Source organism: Capricornis sumatraensis, chromosome 2, assembly GCF_032405125.1.
Source record: "Capricornis sumatraensis isolate serow.1 chromosome 2, serow.2, whole genome shotgun sequence".
Classification (NCBI taxonomy): domain Eukaryota; kingdom Metazoa; phylum Chordata; class Mammalia; order Artiodactyla; family Bovidae; genus Capricornis; species Capricornis sumatraensis.
Genome location: NC_091070.1, coordinates 26,224,568 through 26,248,181, shown reverse-complemented (window position 1 = coordinate 26,248,181; position 23,614 = coordinate 26,224,568). Strand labels below are relative to the sequence as shown.

General features: G+C 39.8%; 1 protein-coding gene across 1 annotated transcript; it reads left to right on the top strand.

Annotated features, from left to right (window-relative positions):
* The first annotated feature begins 3,245 nt into the window (after positions 1 to 3,245).
* On the top strand, positions 3,246 to 23,285 carry PPP1R36 (protein phosphatase 1 regulatory subunit 36). The gene is made up of 10 exons (XM_068992154.1): positions 3,246 to 3,295; positions 9,196 to 9,282; positions 10,159 to 10,256; positions 10,356 to 10,422; positions 12,317 to 12,415; positions 17,158 to 17,292; positions 21,739 to 21,781; positions 22,108 to 22,286; positions 22,376 to 22,567; positions 23,102 to 23,285. The coding sequence occupies exons 1-10, from the start codon at positions 3,246 to 3,248 to the stop codon at positions 23,283 to 23,285; spliced, it is 1,134 nt and encodes a 377-aa protein (XP_068848255.1).
* Positions 23,286 to 23,614: the final 329 nt, after the last annotated feature.

The following is a 23,614-nucleotide window of genomic DNA, read 5'->3' as shown; positions in this document are numbered from 1 at the left end:
GGAATTGAATCTAGTTTTTCTAATTCAAAAAGCCAGTGACGTGGTTGGCTTCTCGGTGGGAAGGCACGAAGGACTGACCCCTAAGCAAAAAACCCTCGGGCAGCTTCGTAGTGAGACGCCAGCGCGCCAAGGCAGCCCAGGGTGTCAGCAGAGGCGGGAGCTAAGTCCATCAGCCGCAGCGGCGTAGGAAGCAGGGTCCCGCCCCCAACCCCGGCCCCGCCCCCAGTCACGGTTTCCAGGCGACGCTCTGAAGCGGCCAGCGAGAGACCGTGAGTCCTGTTGGGGAGTTTTATTCGAGGGGGCGGCGGTTGGACTCGCAGTCTGCCCTGTCGGATGTAAGTGCCCCTTCGGCTGACCCCACCCCGCGGCCCCCGCCCACCTCCGGCGCCCGACGGGGCTCGGTGGCTGGGCCGCGGCGCCCTCCACTGCCTCAGCCGCGGCCTTGCCCTCCGCGCTCCCCGGGCGGGGCTCCGCCGTAGCCTGGGGCGAGGCGCACTCGACGAAACCTGGGCAAAGTGGTCTACGATAAACCAGATGATGGAGGTATGTTCAGCAAACGGTCAGAATTGAATTCCGGCTCCCCACGCTGATATCCAGATGTGGGAAATTTCTACCTCACCACCTCTGATGGGTTGTCTGCAAAATAAGAAACCCTCGGAGGAAGCAGTCCTGCTCGGTCCGGCTGGGATCCCCGGAGAGGAAAGGCTCCGAGCTGGTAGCTACGTAGCCTTGGAGAGTGCGAACCTGTAGTACGCTCGCTTGCTTTTGAAGGCCTGGATCAGGGTTACAACAGGTGTAGCCCCTCTGAAAGATGGGGGCTGCCTTGGGCACCAGTTTATTGTGGTCTAAGTCCCAATTGGTAAATTGCTATGGTGAGCCTTGAGGTGTTGCAGGCTTTTAGCCTTCCGCTCTTCCTTCCCTTCCTTCCTTTCTCCCCTACCTTCCTCCCTTACTGTCTACTTGAAACTACAACCCGAAATAATAACTTAAAATCCTGGCATCAAGTTAAAAAAAAGAAAGTTTAAGGCTCTATAGCGTTAAAGAGCAACTAGTGAGAATTATTGTTAAAAGTTCATTATGACATGTTGATTTAAATTGAACCTTTAATTATTTTTGCTGCAATCATTTCATTTTACAGCAATTGGGATTGCGATTAGGGATGTGGTACTGGAAAGATGAAACCAAAACACTTGAATTCAGAAGGTAAATTTTAACAAAATTTTATTATAGCTTTTATGGAAATTACATGTGTTTGTATAAAAAAAATTCAAGCAATACAGAAGAGTACAAAGAATAAAATGAATGTCTCCTGAAATCTCACCATCTAGAGATAACTATTTTGGCAGCCTTCCAGATATCACTTTCTGATGACATTTATCAGCTGTTTCCTATGTACCAGAAACTGCTAATCAGTTTATCAACTCTTTGAAACAGCTGCATGTTAATCCACTTTTACATATGAAGAAACTGATGTCAAAGGGGTAAGAAGTATGAGGAATGCTAACAGCCTTGGTCATATCACACAGCTCAGATGTTTTAAATCTAGGTCTACTTGGTTAACACTATTATTAACTACTTTATAAAATTGCTTTTTTGAGTTATAGAAATAGAGTTTTACATTAATGAGATCATGTTATACCTGCTACAATAGACAGCAAATTTTACAAGGTAAAATTATTAGAATAGAAGAAAGAAAGTGAAAGTCACATCTCACTCTTTGTGACCCAGGCCAGAATACTGAAGTGGGTAGCCTTTCCCTTCTCCAATTATCTTCCCAACCCAAGGATGGAACCCAGGTTTCCCGCATTGCAGGTGGATTCTTTACCAGCTGAGCCACAGGGGAAGCCCAAGAATACTGAAGTGGGTAGCCTATGCCTTCTCCAGCGGATCTTCCCTACCCAGGAATCGAACCAGGTTCTGCTGCATTGCAGGTGGATTCTTTACCAACTGAGCTGCTAGGGAAGATTAGAACTAGTTTTAATTCTCCACTGGGAAAATATTGACTCCGTTAAAAGTGTTTGCTAAACTAACAAGACTAGCCACCACCTGCTATGCACCTGTTATGTCCCAGGCATTTGCATATTTTTCTGATTCTTAAGACAGCCTTGAAAAGTGAGTGTTAATATCTCCTCTCCACTTCATAGATGAAGAAACATGGTTCAGGGAGATTAAGCATTTAGCCAAAGTCACACAGCCAGAACAGCAGAACTGACATTTCAAACCAAGATTTATCTGATGCCAAAGTCCTTTCTACTTTAAACAGTATCTCCCTCCAATAGACTGTAAGCCCTCAGTGGAAGGAACTGTCTTAATCATCTTCACATCCCTGAAACCATCTCCAGAATTTCACAGAGTAGGCATTCACCAAATGCACTGAACAAGTGCATACTGTAGTGAGGACATGAGGGCTGTGGGAGGGAATTTGGAGTGTCATGTACCCAGATAATCTGCTTTGCACAGTAACAGCTTGATCTCAGGAGTGTTCAAGTTCTAGCACATCAATTTAAGACCTTGGAAATTTCTTCCATGGTTTTGGTCTCCCTCCACCTAGGGTAGATAGGCCACCTTTTACACCCAGTAGCCAACAGGAGTTCATAGACATCTAGGTACTCTCAGATTCAGGTCAAAAGAAGATGACCCCTTTCCCTCTCCCCCACCTTGCAGTTCCTGGCATCTTTCCTGGATGAATGACACTGGGACTCTTACCTTTCAGAGAAGTAGTGGCCTATTCCCAGGCAGAGTTTGTCTGACCTTTGCAGATTATACCCTGAGGAGGATAACTGTATCCGAATATAGCAGTATACCCATTACCTCTATGCATGAAATGACACAGTAATGGGCAGGGAAAGGATGGTCATTATTTCTTAAGAAAAAGACCATGGAGAGTAGTTTGGAGGGAGACCTGGGTTCAAATCCTGGTTCTGCTAGTAATTTGGTGGTCATAATTTGTCAAGTTACTTAGCCTTGTTAATTATAAGTTACCTTATTCAGAAAATTAATGCCTTCTGAGGAGTAAATGAGGGCATTGCGTAGTTCATCAGCTTGCATGCCCATTTCTTTCTTATTTATTCCCTCGGAATACCTTGGAGATTTTCCTGGCTATCCAGTGATTAAGACTTCGCCTTCCAATGAAGAGCATGGGTTCAATCCCTGGTCAGGGAGCTAAGATACCACATGCCTCAGGGCCAAAAATCCAAACATAAAACAGAAGCAATATTGTAACAAAGTCAATAAAGACTTTAAAAATGGTCCACATCAAAGAATCTTTTACAAAAAGGAATACCTTTATTCACAGGTGAGTTGGCCCACAAGACATGCATCTCTCTGATAGAGTGCCTGTAGTTTTTCGTTTCATGTTTCAGGTGCCTTCTTCTTCCAGCTGAGAGAGAATCAGCCCCTGTCTGAGTATTTGCTAAGGTCATGGACTCCCCTGAGGACGCACAGGAAACTACACCTCCAGAAGCCTTGGATTTATTTTTCAACATAGCCTAAGAAAAGGCTCTAGTAACCCCTGAAGAGCTCTAACTGGTGTGGAAGCCAAGAGTGGTCCAACCCTCTGCATCTTAGTGATGAGTTCTAGGAAAAAATATGACTGTTTTTTCTCATTTGTTTCAGGGCAAAGGAAAATGACATGATTGTTCTAGAAATATCAGGAAAGCACATCAACACAACGTGGTCTAAATAGGTTGCCAGATTGAAGGGGAAACTGTGAAGATTGGAGGAAAGTATAGATCTAGGTCAGACTGTGGTTTGGGAGCCAATCAGAGGTGCAATTTAAGGGACAATTTTCAATTATTACTAGTGCTGCTGCTTAGTGATTCCAAAAGCACTGTGAGCATAGGCTGCTTTCAGAGCTATGGCAGGACACTCACAAGGAGGAATCCATCTCACCATCTGAACCAGAGGATGACTTTAGTCAAGTTAAAAACCACTCAGGCAAGTGTGGGAAGGTGTTACGTGTCCAGAGGTCATAAAAACAAAGATGAAGGTTTAGCAGTAAATGTCAGACTGTTGGCTAAGGGCATGCACTGCCACAAGTTTCAAATGCTGAGACATGGTCAGCCTCTCTGAGCCTTAGTTCTCCATCAGTAAAATGACATCCATGTACTGGATGATCTTTTTGATGTCCTCTAACCCCAAATTCTATGATCTTATGACTTTATAATTCTAAGTTCACTTGACTTAGTTCACAGACCTGATCTGTAAGATCACAAATGGGTCCTTTTCCTTACCATAAGGCTCTCTCATCTCCAGTTTAACTCAGGCAAACTAATAGGGGAAGAAATGTTGAATTGTAGGGATGGATCTGAAACAAGGTTAGGAGGGAAACAGTTTCATTTGTCATTAACTGAGATTGGGTGTTTCTGTATTCTCTCATCTTCTAGAGAAGAGAATCTGGGAAGGGCTGGTGACTTGAAATTTCTTTAGCCTGGGGGGACAGTTAACAGCCAATGGCTTATAAGTGCCCAAAACACTTTGATGGTCCAAGGGAAAACTGAAAACAGTTTTGTGTTCTTGTTTAAGATGGTTATATTAATATCAATGCTGCACATTAGATATCCAGCAAGCAGAATGGACTTCACAGAGCTGTTAGAAAATGTCTGAATGTTTAGGGGAATTGACCATCTTGTTAAAGACTATCTAAATGGTCTGTCAATAGAATGTATTGACCACATGCTGTTTCTTCCTCTATACCTCTATCAACATTTTTTAAGGTATGCAGGTAATATATCAGTACATCCTTTTTATTCTTGGAGGAGGAAATGGTAGTCTACTCCAGTATTCTTGCCTGGGAAATCCCATGGACGGAGGAGCCTATAAGGCTACACTCCAAAGGGTCACAAAGAGTCAGACACGGCAGGATGCACATGACGCAAATTCTTGTTATTACAAAAAAAAAAAAAAAAAACCACCTCAAATAATACAACAGCATACAGCTGGGGAAGATAGCTCCCTTCATCACCAAACCCCCTCTCCATCCTATCCAATCTCCATCTCTCTCTGGAGATAGCCACTATCACCATTTGGTATCCTTTCACTTCTTTTTTTCTCACCATTCCTTCAGTACTTCAGCACACCCTCCCCCTAAATACCCAATCCATGGAGACCAGTGATAAGAAGAGGTCAAGAAAGAATGAAAAGTTCAGGAATCATCCGCTAACCAACTTGGTGCCAATGTTCTGAAAAAAAAGAAAAAAGAAAAAAGTCATTCCCTTGAGGTGACATATTTAAAAGTATATACAAGCTTTTAGATTCTAACCTAGTTTTCCATCTGAATATTGCCAGGATGTTGGCAGAAACTCCTGGAAGAAGAAAGTACCAAACTGATTAACTTTATTATTCCCATGGCAGGTATTTCTCTAAAATTATGACTTTGTGGGCAACCAATGCCAGAAAAAATGTAAAGGAAGTTGTTTCAAAACTTATGTTGACAACGATATGGTAAGAGTGTATGTGCATGCTTAGAGAATGATTAAAGTCTGGGGGAAAGTGCTACTATCTACTATATCCACACTTAAACTTAACAAAGAGACCTGTAACTGTGGGCAGAGATTAAACTTCTAGGTCTTGTTATCAATGTGGCATTATTTCAGGCAGAAAAATAAACATCATAATCCACAATGGCTGCCAAACTAATGTATTTGGTAGACACCACAATTCTCTTAGAAAATACACTCTTTATAAGGCAGGAGCCGCATCCTACTGGTCTTTAAAAGACTTTTTTTCTGTTTTCCTATTAAGCATTTCCTAATAATCCTGAGAGTCTGTGCATTGACTGTAATCAGAGAATGTTTTTTTTTTTATTTTTTTATTGAAGGATAATTGCTTTACAGAATTTTGTTGTTTTCTGTGAAACCTCAACATGAATCAGCCATAGGTATACATATATCCCCTCCCTTTTGAACCTCCCTCCCATCTCCCACCCCATTCCACCCCTCTTGGTCGATACAGAGCCCCTGTTTGAGTTTCCTGAGCCATACAGCAAATTCCCATTGGCTATCTATTTTAGGTATGGTAATGTAAGTTTCCATGTTACTCTTTCCATACATCTCACCCTCTCCTCCCCTCTCCCCATGTCCATAAGTCTATTCTCTGTGTCTTGTTTCTCCACCAGTGCCCTATAAATACATTCTTCAATACCATTTTTCTAGATTCCGTGTATGTATGTTAGAATACAATATTTATCTTTCTCTTTCTGACTCACTTCACTCTGTATAATAGGTTCTAGGTTCATCCACCTCATCAGAACTGACTCAAATGTGTTCTTTTTTATGGCTGAGTAATATTCCATTGTGTATATATACCACAACTTCTTTATCCATTCATCTGTTGATGGACATCTAGGTTGCTTCCATGTTCTAACTATTGTAAATAGTGCTGCAACAAACAATGGGATACATGTATCTTCTTCAATTTTGGTTTCCTCAGGGTATATGCCTAGGAGTGGAATTGCTGGGTCATATGGTGGTTTTATTCCTAGTTTTTTAAGGAATCTCCATACTGTCTTCCATAGTGGCTGTATCAATTTACATTCCCACCAACAGTGCAAGAGCATTCCTTTTTCTCCGCACCCTATTCAGCGTTTATTGTTTGTAGACTTTTTGATGATGGCCATTCTGACCAGTGTGAGGTGATATCTCATTGTGGTTTTGATTTGCGTTTCTCTGATTTTCAGCAATGTTGAGCATCTTTTCATATCTTTGTTAGCCATCTGTATGTCTTCTTTGGAGAAATGTCTGTTTAGGTCTTTTTCCCACTTTTTGATTGGGTTGTTTGTTTTTCTGGCATTGAGTTGTATGAGCTGCTTGTATATTTTGGAAATTAATCCTTTGCTGAGCGCTGAAGAATTGATGCTTTTGAACTGTGGTGTTAGAGAAGACTCTTGAGAGTCCCTTGGACTGCAAGGAGATCCAAGCAGTCCATTCTAGAGGAGATCAGCCCTGGGTGTTCTTTGGAAGGAATGATGCTGAAGCTGAAACTCCAGTACTTTGGCCACCTCATGCAAAGAGTTGACTCATTGGAAAAGACTCTGATGCTGGGAGGGATAGAGGGCAGGAGGAGAAGGGGATGACAGAGGATGAGATGACTGGATGGCATCACCGACTCGATGGAGGTGAGTTCGAGTGAACTCTGGGAGATGGTGATGGACAGGGAGGCCTGGCGTGCTGCAATTCATGGGGTCACAAATAGTCGGACACAACTGAGTGACTGAACTGAACTGAATCCTTTGTCAGTTGTTTCATTTGCTATTATTTTCTCCCATTCTAAGGGTTGTCTTTTCACCTTGCTTATAGTTCCCTTTGCTGTGCAAAAGCTTATAAGTTTAATCAGGCCCCACTTATTTATTTTTGCTTTTATTTCCGTTATTCAAGGAGGTGGGTCATAGAGGATCTTGCTTTGATTTATGTCATTGAGTGTTCTGCCTATGTTTTCCTCTAACAGTATTATAGTTTCTGGTCTTACATTTAGGTCTTTAATCCATTTTGAGTTTATCTTTGTGTATGATGTTAGGAAGTGTTCTAATTTCATTCTTTTACATGTAGCTGTCCAGTTTTCCCAGCACCATTTATCGAAGAGGTATATATACAATATACCCCATTGTATATTCTTGCCTCCTTTGTCAAAAATAAGGTGCCCATAGGTACATAGGTTTATTTCTGGGCTTTCTATCTTGTTCCTTTGGTCTATATTTCTGTTTGTGTGCCATTACCATACTGTCTGGATGACTGTAGCTTTGTGGTGTAACCTGAAGTCAGGAAAGTTGATTCTTCCAGCTCCATTCTACTTTCTCAAGACTGCTTTGGCTATTTGGGGTCTTTTGTGTTTCCATATGAATTGTGAAATTTTTTGTTCTAGTTCTGTGAAAAATGCCATTGTAATTTGATAAGGATCACATTGAATCTGTAGATTGCATTTGGTAGTATAGTCATTTTCACAATATTGAGTCTTCCTAGCCAGGAACATGGAATATCTCACCATCTGTTTATGTCATCTTTGATTTCTTTCATCTGTGTCTTATAATTTTCTGTGTACAATTCTTTTATCTCCTTAAGTAAGTTTATTCCTAGATATTTAATTCTTTCTATTGCAATGGTGAATGGGGTTGATTCCTTAATTTCTCTTTCTGATTTTTCATTGTTAGTATATAGAAATGCAAATGATTTCTGTGTATTGATTTTGTATCCTGCAGCTTTGCTAAAATCATTGATTAGCTCAAGTAATTTTCTGATACTGTCTTTAGGGTTTTCTATGTACAGTATCATGTCATCTGCAAACAGTGAGAGCTTTACTTCTTATTTTCTGATCTGGATTCCTTTTATTTCTTTTTCTTCTCTGATTGCTGTAGCTAGGACCTCCAGAACTATGTTAAATAATAGTAGTGAAAGTGGACACTCTTGTCAGACAACACTTATTTTTGATATTACAGCAATGCCTGACACAGAGTATGGCCTCAGTATATATTTATTGTTGCTTAATTGTGGTCCATTGTTTGTTAGGCCCATTACTGCTCAATAATACTTGTTCACAAACTAAAGAGTCTAAGAAACCCTGAGTTAAGTAAAGGGTCCTGAAACCTTCTTACAGATAATCAAGCTTTTAGAAGAGTCCACAGCGATGACAACTGAGTCCTGCTTGGGAGGCAGGACTGCCTGGTGGGTAAGCACATGGCTCTGTAGCTAGAGAACTGGCCCTGGTTCTGGCTCTGACACTTGCTAAGTGATCTTGATCAGTTTACTTAATCTGTTTCTAAACTTCAGTCTTTCTCCTAATGGAAAAATTGTGACAGTAGCAATATTTTCCTTATAGAGTTGCTGTGAGGATTGAATAAGATCATACTTCAAAGGACTTTGCATGTAACAAGTACTCAGTAAATCAAAAAAATCCTTCCAAATCGATCACAAGCCTTCTATTTCTTGTGAAGTTACAGCTGGATTTTCAGATGAAATGATTTGTTTATGGTGGTATTCTGGGGGCTGGTGATACGTAGATACTGAATACAAAGTCCGATCTTTTCATTTTTTCCTAGGTGGTTGTTCCGCATGTGAATACATGGATTAAGAGTGGATGTGCCTCTGATTCTCTCCAGGACACTCACAATATGTATCAGTCCTAAGGTTCCATGAGCTGTGGCAATGCTCTGATTAGTTTCTCCCAAAAAAGATTAAGTTCCTAATTTTCTCATTTCTATTACAGTTTTACACCTGCAGTAGAATCCAAGGAAAGAGGAAAGAAAGGCAAAGCAGTTCACTTTGTTGAAATTGATGGTCCAGCTTCAGACAGGTAGCTTAACTACCACCATGGCAGTGTTGCTAATAGCGCCTCTTAGCAGAATGGCTTAAGCCTCTACAAACTCTTAAGAAAATATCACTCCCATCATCTTAAGTTGAAATGCAAATATGCATCAAGGAAAGAACATGCACTATTTCACAATTATGATAGGAGCTAGTCATCCCAATAGAGTATCCTTGTGACAATTTGGCTACAAATGAATTTTCAGCTTCTTATACTTGTAAAAAGAATTGAAAATGATAGATATGCCAAAAACAGATGAGCTAAATGTTCTATTTTGGGTGAAATTGGTATTTTCATTTTATGTCAGGCAGTATGCATTCCTCCTATCCCTAGCACAGTATATACAATGTTTAATAAAATATATTCCAAAATGATCCTATATTAAATGAAACCCACGCATAACACTCAGGGTCTTCTTACTTTATAGTAAATACTTTCTGTGCCTCAGGATAGATTAAATACAACTAAAACCTTTCAAAGTACTACTAAAGGGCTTCCCTGGGGATTCAGTGGTAAAGACCCCACCTGCTGTGCAGGAGATTCGAGTTCCGTCCCTGATCCGGGAAGATCCCATATGCTGTGGAGCAACTAGGCCTGTGTGCCACAGCTGTTGAGCCTGCGTTCTAGAGCCTGGGAGCCATATCTGCTGAGCCCATGAGCTGCAACTGCTGAAGCCTGCATGCCCTAGCCTATGGTCCCCAACGAAAGAAGCCATGGCAATGAGAAGCCTGCTCACCGCAACTAGAGAGTAGCCCCTGCTCTGTGCAACCAGAAAACCCCTTGCAGCAACAAGGACCCAGCATAGCCAAAAATTTAAAAAAAAAAATTTAAAGCACTACTAGAGACTGTCATATCCCCTAACAGGTTGACAGATAAAAGGTTTGCTCTAAGAGACGATAAGTCACCCAGAGGCTTAGAGAAACGAAGTCAGCAGGGCAACGTTACACTGCATGATGCTAAATGTGAGTAACTGTGTCATCATCCTTACATATGTTCCCTGGTGTCAGCCTCTAAGGCAGCAGTTTGTCCCTCTTTCAACTGTCCATCTTCTCTCCCTTCAGTTGTGGCTTTGCTTTTGCTACAAGATACCGAGATGCCGCGTATCTGTTCCTTTACAACGTTTATGAGGTATGTAATGCTTGTGAGACGTTTTAGATCCTTTATCTTTTATTTTGAAGTCATTCCATCTGATAAATGATGAAAAATCTGAGTTTAGCAGAAAGAGCTGGCTCTGTGCTAGCCATCCTCTCAGGATTCTGTTTCAAAGACTGAGACCAAAGGGAGAAAAAGTCAGGTCACAGGAGCCCAAAATAAAGTCAAGGAGTATGGAGAGCATATTGTCAGAGTTCCAGTGAGTATGCACTGTGTGTATGTTAGTTAAAGGGTATGCTCACTTTCGGAAGATCAGTGTTCTCCACTAGTTATGTCTGGCAGCCCCAAGTACTTGGTGTGTGACTCTGGCACAGCTTCTTGTCCTTCCTAAGCGTCAGTTTCCTCAGATACAAGTTTGGAAATCCTGCTGTCTCAGGTGGCTGTTCGTGGAAGGTGCTCCACGTGACAGCTGCACTTGCGACTGCAGGTGGAAAATGGGTATCCTGAACTGTGGGAGCGCCCTCAGATTCCCTCAGCATTCAGTGAAGACCATTTATGGGAAACATCTGAGAGTCTCTGCCTGATGCTTTATTCTATAGCAGGAGCACACTCAGCCAGACTACAGGGCAAGCTTGGGGCACTAGGATGTCAGCGTCCCAGAAGCAGCCTCCAGTCAGTGACGTGCTGGAGGGAGAGTTGGCAGATCAATAGCCCACCTTCCACCTGTCAGGATAACTCTTGAGTTTTCTACACTGTCTCCCAGAGTCCCCCATGGGACCGAACTACACAGTGATAATAAACTTGTTAGCACCCCTTTTCTATCTCACCTCTCTGCTCTCTTACTGATGTTTACTCTGATCACTTCCAAGTAAACTACTTACTCTCACATCTGTCTCATGGCACGTTTCTGAGAGAACCCAGCCTAGGACAGGTAATTATTAATATCATGGGAAAAAAAGTCTGCACTGCTCATCTTCATCTTGCTCTCAAGGTATGCTTAAGGAAAGCATGCCATAGTAAACATTTCCATCTGGGGCTAGAAAGGAAGCAGCAAAAATTTTGTAAGAATATTTGGAAAGAAAACAAAGGCTTTTAGTTTTAAAACAAATGATGTAGGACTGTAAATCAATGCAATCTTTTTAGAAAGCAAAACTTATGAAACTTTACAGATTTCTGTGTCCTAGCATTTTCACTTCTAGGAAGTTACTCAAAAATGTGGCTATGAGAATGATTACTGCAGCAATGTCTATATTTTTTAAAAAACCTAAATATCTATCAGTACAGGATTAAATTATGAGCTACAGAATACTTTATCCAGCTGTTTAAAAAAATGAGAAAAATCTATACATGGTATCATGGAAAGGTCCATCCTACACAGATAAGGGACAGAGCAAGTTGCAAAGACTTGTGTATACAGCATTGTCCCATTTGTTACCAAAAAAATTCAGGCATATATTCATGCATATGTGTGTGTGTTGGTAGGGGAGGACCTTATATGTGATTGTCTGTGCTCTAGAAAGGTTAGGATGGATTCATGCCAAACTCTTAACAGTGGGTACCATTAAGGAGTAGGATGGTGACAAAAGAGCAAGGGGAGAGTCTTTTTACCTCGTACATTTGTGTACATCTTTTAAACAACAAAGTTACCTATAGTATAAAAACTTTTTTAAAATGAAAACTAACTGATAAGCAAAATTGTAATTCAACTGTGACCCCCTAAAAAGTTTTGTTTACAAAAGTCAGATTTCTTATATTTTCAACAGTTATAGTATGTAGAATTTTAAATGTAAACTAGTTGTGTGATGGGTATGCTGACATGTGTTTCTACTTATTCTTGTGTTGTGTGCCCATGTATTTTTTTATGACTAGCTTCATGATTGAAATATGTTGTCATTATTTTAATGACATTTTCATTTTAATCTCCTCATAGGAATAAGAATCTTGACAATTTCCTTATGGCATTGTTGTACTACTTATATTATTACTTGGAAAAAATCTCACAGGAAAAGAAACCCAAAAGCTATATGGTGTAAGTAGAATTTTATAGTGCGTTTTTTAAAAATCGATTTATTTATTTCTGGCCAAGCCTCGGGGCTTCCAGGATGTTAGTTCCCCACCAGGAACTGAACCCAGGGCCCTGGCAGTGAAAGCACCAGTCCTAACCACTGGACCACAAGGAAATTCCCCATAGTGCACTTTAAAGCTTTATCACTGCCAGTATTAGAACTAACTTTTGTGTAGGCTAAAGAGACTATGGAAATTGAGAAATCTTGGGTTATTAAGATAAAATGTTTATTTAATGTTTCTCTTATAAGATAAAAAAAATGGTTATTATTATTAAACATTTTACAGGGAGGAGTTCTCCAGTTTTAACGCTCACTGAATAATTCAGACAGGTATTCTGTTAATGAAATATTCCAAATAATATAGACCAGCAATGCCAAATAGAAGAGTATGCTCAACTTTTGAGAGCTATGTACGTAATTTAAACTTTTCTGATAGCTATATTTTTAAATTGCAAAAAGATACAGGTGAAATTAATTTTAGCAAGGTATTTTATTTAACCCAATGACTCAAAAATATAATCATTCCAACGTGTAGTCAATGTTAGGAAGTTATTAATAAAATACTTTACTTTTATTTAGCAAGTTTTTGAAATAAGGTCTGTTTTATAATATTCAGAGGAATTGAGGAATAGCTGAGCACTAGCTGCTCAAAGTGCTCAGCAGCTACAGGTGGCTCTCAGCCATATTGAACAATGTGGATATAGATATTATTTCTGTTTTTCATGCTTACAAAGTTCTTGCTAAAGGGTTTGTAAGCATCTAATTAAAAAAAACTAAGAATTAAAAAAAATTAATAGGTATGACCCAAATGATATTCCACATCACAGAAGGAAACAAGATTTCGTAGGCTACATATGAAGAATTTAATCACTTTAGGTGGAGGTGGCTCAGAGCTATACAGGGCAAGAATCTGGGAACTCAGCATCCCAAGCTGAACAATGCCTCTCAGGCATGGTGACCTTTGCAAGCCATGAAACTTTCCCAGTGCCCTCCCCAGTACGCATGGAACCAACCCAATGATTTAGCTCTTAGGAATGCTGGATAAGAGTCATCAGTTTGTTGCTGTGGAATGTTTTCAAAATGCAAAATCCTTGCACATAAACAAGCAGCCTGAGAAACATTTTGTGGACAGATGAATGTATTGGGATAGCAGTTTTCTAAGGAACCAAATAAATAATTCAAACATTGCTACTCCAGTAAAGCCATTATAATATGCAACATCCACCAGAGCAGCCAGAGATCATGAAGTGTTTCTATGGTAGCAGAGGGACTCAAGCCAGCTGTGGGCTCAGAAACTTTGAGAAGTCTTACTGTTTCCAAAGACAAAATTTATTAGACTTTGGTAGCATATTAGCTTTTATTTTGTATGGTGTTTTCAAATTCTGCAGGTTATTGCTACTCAAGCCAGAGACATTGTTTCAGTTCTTAATCTGTAAGAATAGGTAACAGACAAGAAAGGTTTCTTAGTTATTTTTAGAAATGTGCTAAAATTATAGAACCCACTAATATTTGGTTGGGGGTTCCCTGTGGCTCAGCTAATAAAGAATCTGCCTGCAGTGCAGGAGACCTGGGTTCAATCCCTGGGTTGGGAAGATCCTCTGGAGAAGGGAATGGCTGCCCACTCCAGGATTGTTGCCTGAAAAATTCCATGGACAAAGGAGTCTGAGGGCGCTACAGTCCATGGGGTTGCAAAGAATCAGACACAACTGAGCGACTAACACTCACTTTTTTTTCAGTGGTATTTGTATATTTTCATAGAAGGAATCAGTTACAGAATGACTGAAAAGTTCAAGCCTTAAAAGTAATGGTTCTGTGGTGTGATTCTATAAAAGCATAACTTCATTTTCAAGTCTCCACTAGTTGATTGGTTTATTTATTATAATTGAAGCAAATTAAATTGAGATATCTGGGCATAACTTAAAAATTAATTTCAGTCAAAATAATGAGGTCTAACATAGAGATAATAGTAGCACTCACTTTCAGTTATTGTCCAGATTAGATAAGATGATGCATTTTATCCTAACCTAGTGGTTGGCACTTGGAAGGAAAGCCTATAACCTGTGACAGGAGAGCAGGAAGAGATAGAGAAAGATATCAAAGATACACTTTGATGATCTTAGATGAATAAAAGACCTCATTCCCGAAGAAGAAGTCTTATCCCCATTTTACAGATGATGAAGCTAAGGCTCAGACAATTTAAATAGCTGGCTGAATGTTACCTGCCAGGTTAGTGGTGGAGCTGAGACTAGAATGCACATCTCTTTAACTCCACAGTCTATGTCTGTGTGGTATGCTCTCATCCCTTACTAGTCAGATTGGCTTTCTGTTGCTAAGGTTATCCATTTGTAATTAGGACTTATAGCTTCCGAACAAAGGTTCAATTATGTGTGCAGTTTTAAACATCATACATATTTTCAAGTTGTTACAAGCTTCATAATTATAATTTTTAATGGTAGCATAATGTTCCTTCAAGCCACTATATGTTAGTGACTTATAAATCTGCCTGTTAAGAAGCAATGTAATATAGTGATAACAGCACAGACTTTGGTGCCTGGCTTAAATCCCACAGGAACTCTTATGTTAGATCCTTGTCAAGATCTTAAACAGTAACTGGCTGTGTTACTATAGCCTGTATTACTATTCCTATTATCCCTCTATTTTATATATTTTTGGAGTCTCCAGGTTTTCTGATAGACATAAATAATTGCATTGATGTCTTCATGTATTACATTTCTCCCCTAACTTTGGATGATTTTTTTAAAAGAAATTTACAGGAGAGATTGTTGGATCAAAACTTATGACCAATTGTGTGGCACTTGAAATTATTACCAAAATTTTTTCCAGAGGATTATACCTGGGTTTGTTTTAAATGCCAGGCTCTACCCAGGCTTAATGGAACCAAAATCTGAAAGAGTTGGCATTGGGAATTTGGACTTCTAGCAGTTACCCCAGGTGAAGTTTTTTACACTTATTAAGACTTAAGAACCATTTGCCCAAACATTTCAAACCATTTCTTCGTTGTTGTTTGGTTTGCTTTGTTTTCAGCAGCAGCAGGAGAGATTAACTATTGGCAGATCTGGAAAAGTAGAGGTGAAGGCTGCAGGTGGTGCTTCTGAAGGAAACAGGGAGGCCGGAAAGAGTGATGGTCATTGGGGTGCTCGTGGGAGAGTATGTGTTGGGTTATATGATATTTGGGCATTTAAAGTTGGAACCCACTTTTATCTATTGCAGAAGCTCATGTTATTCTGATGACTCACAGGCCTTCTCACCATGTGTGATAAAGTTTTGTGCTTGGAGACATCTATATTATCCTTAAAGCCACTCCCTTCCCCCCACAGCTTATCCTCCTGTGGTTAGTCTAGTGGTTAGCAACAGAAGGGGCAGTATGTTGTTCCTGTTGTTTAAAGTGCGTTTCATTTGGTTTAAATCTTTCTGAAAACAAAAGGGCAAGAACAAGATAGTGCCACTTTCAATAGCAATCATTGGAATATATTGTTGGCAATGTTGTTTCCTGCTATATTGTACTGCGAAGCTTCTAAAGTTAGGCTTCAGACATGCCGTAACCTAAAAACAGATTGTCTTTTAGAAAGTATATTTGCAATTCAATTGGATGGGGCTGTGTTTTACAGGGAAGCAGGGAGGTGATTCTAATTGATGCCAAAGTTCCCAGAGTAGTTCCTCACTAGTGCCTTTTTAGCAAACAAAGAACTGAGGGTGGGCAAACGTTGAGCAGTTCAGACATTGAGCCCCCAAACACAGTAGTAACGTCAGAAAACCCTCAAGAAGCTAAGGTGGAGAAAAGTCTCCATGGCTGTTATAGCAAAACAGCAGCAAAGTGGGCTGCTCACTGCCTCAGAAACTAGGATAGGGAATTTGTTAGTTGAGCTGTTCTCAATTAGGATTGTCTGTGTATAAAATTAAGGGTACATCAGTTCAGTTCAGTCACTCTGTCGTGTCTGACCCTTTGCGACCCCATGGACTGCAGCACGCCAGGCCTCCCTGTCCGTCACCAACTCCCGGAGTTTACTCAAACTCCTATCCATTGAGTCCGTGATGCCATCCAACCATCTCATCCTCTGTCGGCCCCTTTTCCTCCTGCCCTCAATCTTTCCCAGCATCAGGATCTTTTCAGATGAGTCAGCTCTTCACATCAGGTGGCCTAAGTATTGGAGTTTAGTCCTTCCAATGAACACTCAGGAGTACATAGCACAATATATAAAGAATCTTTAAAAAATTAATACTCAGGACTTCCCTGGTGGTACACTGGATAGGAATCCGCCTGTCAATGCAGAGGACACAGGTTTGATCCCTCATCTGGGAAGATCGCTCAGGCTGCAGAGCAACTAAGCCCATGAGCCACAACTACTGAGCCCACGCTGTAGAGCCTGTGCCCCACAACAAGAGAAGCCACTGCAATGGAAGAGTAACCCTCTGCAACTAGGGAAAGCCCGTGTTCAGCACCGAAAACTCAGTGCAACCAAAAATAAATAAATTAATAATATTCGGCATAAATTGAGATGCTGATTACAATGATAAATGTCAAAGGACTTGGAGGACCTTCCTCTGCTGCAGCTCAAGTAAAAAAAAAAAAGAAATGATAAGTGAGATGTGTTACTTCTGTTTCAAAATAGTTTATACTTCTGACTTTTCACTAGTTGATAAAGACATTTACCAAATTAATCCAAATTATTGTTTTTCTTTTCAGGGGCCTTGTAGAGAAAAAAGAAATAGAAGTGATTATCAGTAAGTTAGAAGCAGCACAGAAATACTTGGCACAGAAGTACTGTGTCCTCGTCCTGGGCTTGGGAATGCCTGATAAGCATCACATGAGCTGTGGAAAGTAAGCACTCATTTAGATCTTCACTTGTGTGTATATCCACATCCTTACGACCCTTAACTTTGACTTTTGGTACCCTTGAGAAAGACTTATTCTTTGTTGTACAGAATAAGTGGGCTCAACTGAGACTGTCCCAAACTCATGTGATGTAGTATTGAAGAGAGCCAAGTGAGTCTAGGAAGAATCTCAGCTGATTTTTTTTTCTTTCTTTCAATTAAAGTTGATTTACAATGCTGTGTTAGTTTCAGGTGTGACAGATATTTTAACAGCCTGCTACCACTTGGGTTTAAAATGTCTTTCAGATTGAATAGGATTGCAACATACATTACCATACGTAAAATAGATAGCTAGTAGGAAGTTGCAGTATACACAGGGAGCTCAACCTGGCACTCTGATGACCTAGAGGGGTGGGATGAGCAGGGACAAGTGTTCAAGGGAGAGGGGACATATGTATACTTACTGCTGATTCACAATGTTGTATGGCAGAAACCCAACACAATATTATCAAGCAATTATCTTCCAAATAAAAATTAAAGTAAGAACAGTTAAAAAAAAAATTCTCTCAAATTATATCAGCTCGATGAAATCTTGCTTTCCTGTTGCCAGACAAAGGCTGCTTGGCTGTGCTGGGTGAGAAGCCGAATGCTGGGCCAGTGTTGAAGGGGTATTGGGTGTGTCCTCTGCCCTTGTGCTGCTTGCCTTTCAGAAACAGTTGTGGGTATGAGTAAGCTAGGAGTAGTGAAATGACCCCGTTTGTGGAAGGATATTTTTTACCTTAGGACGACAGTTTATAATAACTAATATAATTAAAAATTTAAACTGTCGTATCACAGGAAAGTTTGGGATCACAGGAGAGAAAATTCCAATCCTTAACCCAAAATCTCCCTCTCTGATTTCACAACGTTACCAACATTCACAACATCACAACAGTACTAATTTCACAACAGGCTCAAGACCCATCTCTGGTCATGGCCAGACTTTAAAAATTTTTTTAAACTTTATTGGCAAAGAACCCGATACATAATTTCTGTTTCCGCACATTCCCCCACATTTTTCAAAATACCAATATATGTATTGTATATACTTTTTTGTGTTCCACATTTTTTTTTTCTGTGAACCTTATTCTAGTATTCTGCTTATATAATCTCACCTGCTACTTTGAATAGCAACTGTGGTTATTCTGTCATATAATGTACCAGTTTGCGTAACCTTTCCTCTTGTGCACACTTGTGTAGTTTCAGTTTTTACGCTTACAGTTTTTACATTGAATATCTTTATATAAGTAACTTTGTTCATTTGAGCTGTTTTGTTGTTGTTGTTATCAGTCACTGAGTCATGTCTGACTCTTTACCACCTCATGGATGTAGCACTCCATGTTTCTCTGTCCTCCACTATCTCCCAGAGTTTGCTCAAATTCATGTCCATTGAGTCGGTGATGCCATCTAACCATCTCATTCTCTCCTGCCCCCTTCTCCTTTTGCCTTCAATCTTTCCCAGCATCAAGATCTTTTCCAGTGAGTCAGCTCTTCGCATCAGGTGGTCAAAGTATTGTAGCTTCAGCTTCAGCAGCAGTCCTTCCAAGGAATATTCAGGGTTGATTTTCTTTAGGATTGACTAGTTTGATCTCCTTGCTCTCCAAGGGACCCTCCAAAATGTTCTCCAGCACCACAGTTGAAAAACATCAGTTCTTCGGCACTCAGCTTTTTTTATGGTCCAACTCTTACATCAGTACATGACTACTGGAAAAACCATAGCTTTGACTATGTGGACCTTTGTCAGCAAAGTGATTTCTCTGCTTTTTAATATACTCTCTAGATTTATCAAGAATAAAGTAGCTAGGCCAAAGCAGAAACTCAGTTGTGGCTGTGTCTGGTGGTGAAAGTAAAGTCCAATGCTGTAAAGAACAATATCCCATAGGAACTGGAATTAGAGTTGAAAGGGAAAATGTAACAAATCTAGACAGCTCCCTAGTGTCTTTTCCTCTTCTTAAAAGGACACTAATACCATTATGGGGCCACATCCTCTTGACCTCATCTAAACTCAGTTATCTCCCAAAGGCCCCATCTCCAATTATCATCACTTTGGAGGGGTTTTAAGGGCTTCAACATATGAATTATGGTGGGGGAAAGACGCATTCTGTCTATGACAAGGTTAAAAAAACACATACTCTAAAAAACATTTTTAAATACATTTTTATTACATTGTATTTTTTTATACAAACTTTTAAAAGAACTCATGTTTATAAGTGATTGCCTCAGTACATTTCCTGGAAATGTTGGTCTTTCTGCCATTGTGGGCAATGTCACCTGCTTTGGAGAATAATCAGTTTTTTAGCTCACTACCCTCATTCACATAACAAAGTTTATATAGGCCAAATTGCTGAACAATGAATATTGAGTAAAACAGATTATAACATGACTTTACCAGAAAAAGTTGTTAATTGGACATGGGAGTTGATTGTATCCTTGCATGAAGTTTATATTGCTCTTTTTGGTTGTTTTTATTTAGAGAAGATAAGGACAATGTTTTTGCCAGTTATGAGTTATGACCTGATTTTAACATATCATTCTTTAACTTCTTCCTGCTGTGAAGAAGCTTCTATTCTTCCGTGTATTTTCTGACTTTTCTTTCTAATGTATGCATACTTAATGTTGGACTAGACACCTTCTACTGTTTATCTCTGGAGATAAAGATTTCAGTAGAACCAGTGATTTAGCGGCTGTTAATTTAGTGCTTTCATGATTCTTGAGAAGTAGGAGGACATGTCTTTCTGTTCTAAATACTGCTGTGAAATCCTGATATTACAAAATCTTCAGCAAAATTTTGATGAACTTGTTGAGTAAAACTGCTCTGTGTTTTCCGGGATAAGTAAGAAAACCCCCAAATGGCACAAACCCATAGAACTGGATCTGATCTTTGGTTATGGCCAATTCTGGCTCCAACCCCACCTCTACCCTGGAAGGTATGCCCTCCTCCTCTGCTGTCAGTGCAGCTGTCCCCTGACCGGTGACCAAAGAGACTGGCGGTGGGGATGGGAATGGGGACAAAGGGGTTTCTTTGAAGCTCAGGTGCTTAAGTCATCTTTAAGTCCTTCTCCCCAACCCTTACCTTCAGTCACTTGCACCAAGGCCTCTTTTCCCTCCCCCAAGCACATGCCTTTGAAATTTCTCTTCCCTTGTACAGAGCAGGCCTCGACCATCTTTTAAACCTAAGGCAGCAGGGGGCCTAGTGGGAACAGTTTTTTTTTCTCTCCCCAACCCAGAACCCCATATGTCTGGCTCTAGGCTTTATACCCCTTCAGGAATGACTGAAAATATGATTTGGTTTAGAGCTAAGAGTCTCATTTAGCAGGAAGGAAAAAGAAACTATATAACAGACCATGACAGCCTCTGAGTTTACCAACAGCCTGGCTTCCCTCTCTTTTCTTTGGATTCCACCCTCACAGGCAAGTGTAAGGCCTCTTTGTTGACCAGCGTGGCAGCCACTTACTGCCTGTGGCTACTGAGTGCTTGGAATGTGGCTGATCCACATTAGTACGTGCTGTAAGTGTGAGATGTGCACTGTACAAAAAGTTTAAAAGTGAATAAAATAACTCACTGATAATTTACAATATTGATTACATATTGAAATGATAATATTTGGGGGTAAAATAAGTATATGATTAAAATTAATATCACCTGTTTCTTTATACTGTGGCTCCTAGAAGGTTTTAAGTCACATTTGTGGGTTGTATATTTCTGCTGGATTACGCTCTTATCAACCTGTGTCTGTTTTGTTTCTGATCCTTTTTGCATCCAATAGCCATAACCGCTGTTTGAGAATTTTTTTCTTTATTTTAAACTCAGTCTCTAGTTCTTTATTTCCATTCCTACTAATGCCTTGTGTTACCTCTTCACCACCATTCCCCTCTCCTCACCTCCCTAACATACACTTTACCAGATATATTTGGAAGAATACATTTCCTCGTTGGCTTGTTTATCCTGGATTTATACTGATTGTGTATATCTTGAATTTCTATTAATTTATTTTAGCTTTTTTTATGAGTCCCACTTTATTTTTTTAATAAAGTGTAGTTAATTTACAATGTTGTGTTAATTTCTGCTGTACAAAGTGATTCAGTCACATAAACATCATTTTTCATGTTCTTTTCCATTATGATTTATCACAGGATATATTGATTAACCAAACACTAGGGCTTTTGATCTGGGTAACCTAGGAAGTTGAAGAAAAAGACATTGGCACTCACTCACAGTGCCTTTTTGATAGCATTTATGTGAGTAAATAGTTATGAGACCATTGGTAATAATCTGCAAAGAGGCCTTTTGAAGATAAAGGATTGCCTAGATCCCTGAAATATTGAAATTCCCTTTCAAAGAAGGGATTTAAAAAAATAATAATTTAAAATAATTTTAAAAAAATTTATTTTTAAAATAATTTGTTTTATTTCAGGGGGAAAATATCAGATACACAAAAAGACTGGAAATTCTTTGAGGTGAGTCACTTACCTTTGGGGACTCTGCTCTTTGACATGAAACATGAAGTATAGCGATAACCAATAGTTATTTTTCAGGCACATATATTTAGTAAATATCTTCTAGAAAGGATACTAATAAGCTGTGTGCCATTCCTTAAATCTTTGGTCTGATTTTCCTCCTGCAAAAGTGAGGACGTGTATAAGTTCCCACAGCTCTGCAGGCATGTGGAGAGAGTGGCTCATCTTGGTTTGCATCTCCTTAGCAGTGTTCCATAGAAGGAGTTTCCCATGTCATTTTTCATGTCATAGCTGTGGACTGTGATTCTTGTCTGTGTCTGTCGTAGTCCTTTTATACATTCTGCACATACGTAGCCTGGATTGTCTTCCGACGTCAACACTTCACAGAGATTGAGGAAGAAATAGGAAGGCTCTTTCGTTCCAACATGTTCAACATTCCTCGAAGGAAGTGTGAGGATGAAGAGTCAGGAGGGGAAAAGAAGCGCATGACTTTCGTACAATTCAGGTATGACCTTTTGACTCTCCTAAGTTCAAGGACGTTGCTAGGAAACAGGATCATGTGACCTGAATGTCATCCCTGCTTCTCCCTGCCAGGAGAATGATGGCAAAACGCCCAGCGATTAAAAAAGCCATTAACATGCGCTCTCCAGTCATGTCCACTCTGCTGCCCTCTCTCAGAGAAAAAGCTCAGAATGTCTCTGAGAAAAAGTACCGCCAAATAGGTGCGAAATTCCCAGCCCAGATGCAAGAGCCCAGGGAAACTCTGGAGTCTTTGCACATGCCAATGTAAGTGGCCCCAGGGGAGAGGAAGGAGAGACGGAGTGTTGTGTGTCACTTCCTAGTTGGGACCCAGGAGGGGCAGGGGCTCAGACACAGTGCTTCTGCCAGAAAGTTAAACAAAGGTGGAAACACACTCTTCCTACCATCCCTGGCTCCTGTCCATCTGTTTTCTTTCCAGATCAGCTCTTGGTATACGCATGTAGGCTAGAAAAAAAACTAGAAAGTTATATTAGACTTCAGACAGTTTTAATTTGGTGAAGTAAATAGCAGACTTTGTAAGACTGAGGTTTTCCCATTAGAAGAATAATCTTTGGGAAATGTATGAAATCTTGCTAGGTGTCAAGTTTTTGGACCCATATTTAAGACTACAGTGGTGATTCATAGAAATAGGGAAAGCTTAAAAAAAAATAGGTGCATAAATCTGTGTGTGTGTGTGTGTGTGTTTATCAGTCTTAGCTTTATACACATACAAAGCACAACCATATGCCTTAGTCTTTGACCTCAGCAAAGATTCATCTATACCAATAATTCTTTCTACAGAGTTGGCATCTTGGGGGAGCCTCGATGTCAGTTCAACCCCCATACCCTTATCCCCCTTGATCCAGAAGAAAGCATGAAGTCTGGAAAACCGTCTTCCCTGATAGAAAGAAATAACATGAGGATTCAGGATACACTGGACTTAGTCATGAGAACACTGTCCTCTCAAACAACATTCCCTAAATAATCTATACATTCCACTTCTGTAGTTAATTCCTATATTTGAAGTAAACTACTTTGACTTAATCACTTTATATAAGACTAGTGTTTATTATTAAACTTTAAAGCTTATACAAATTATTTTGCTAAAAGTTCCAACAGTAGACTAAAGAATTCTAGGAAGCTTTTGAAAAGCTCATTTTCCTATATTTAATAATTTACTTCCTTGGCTTTACATGACTGTTTAGAGTAATGTATTAGGACATTTGACTTTTTATACTGCTCAATGAACAATGCAAAGAAGTAGAATAAAACAATAAAATGGGAAAGACTAGAGATCTCTTTAAGAAAATTGGA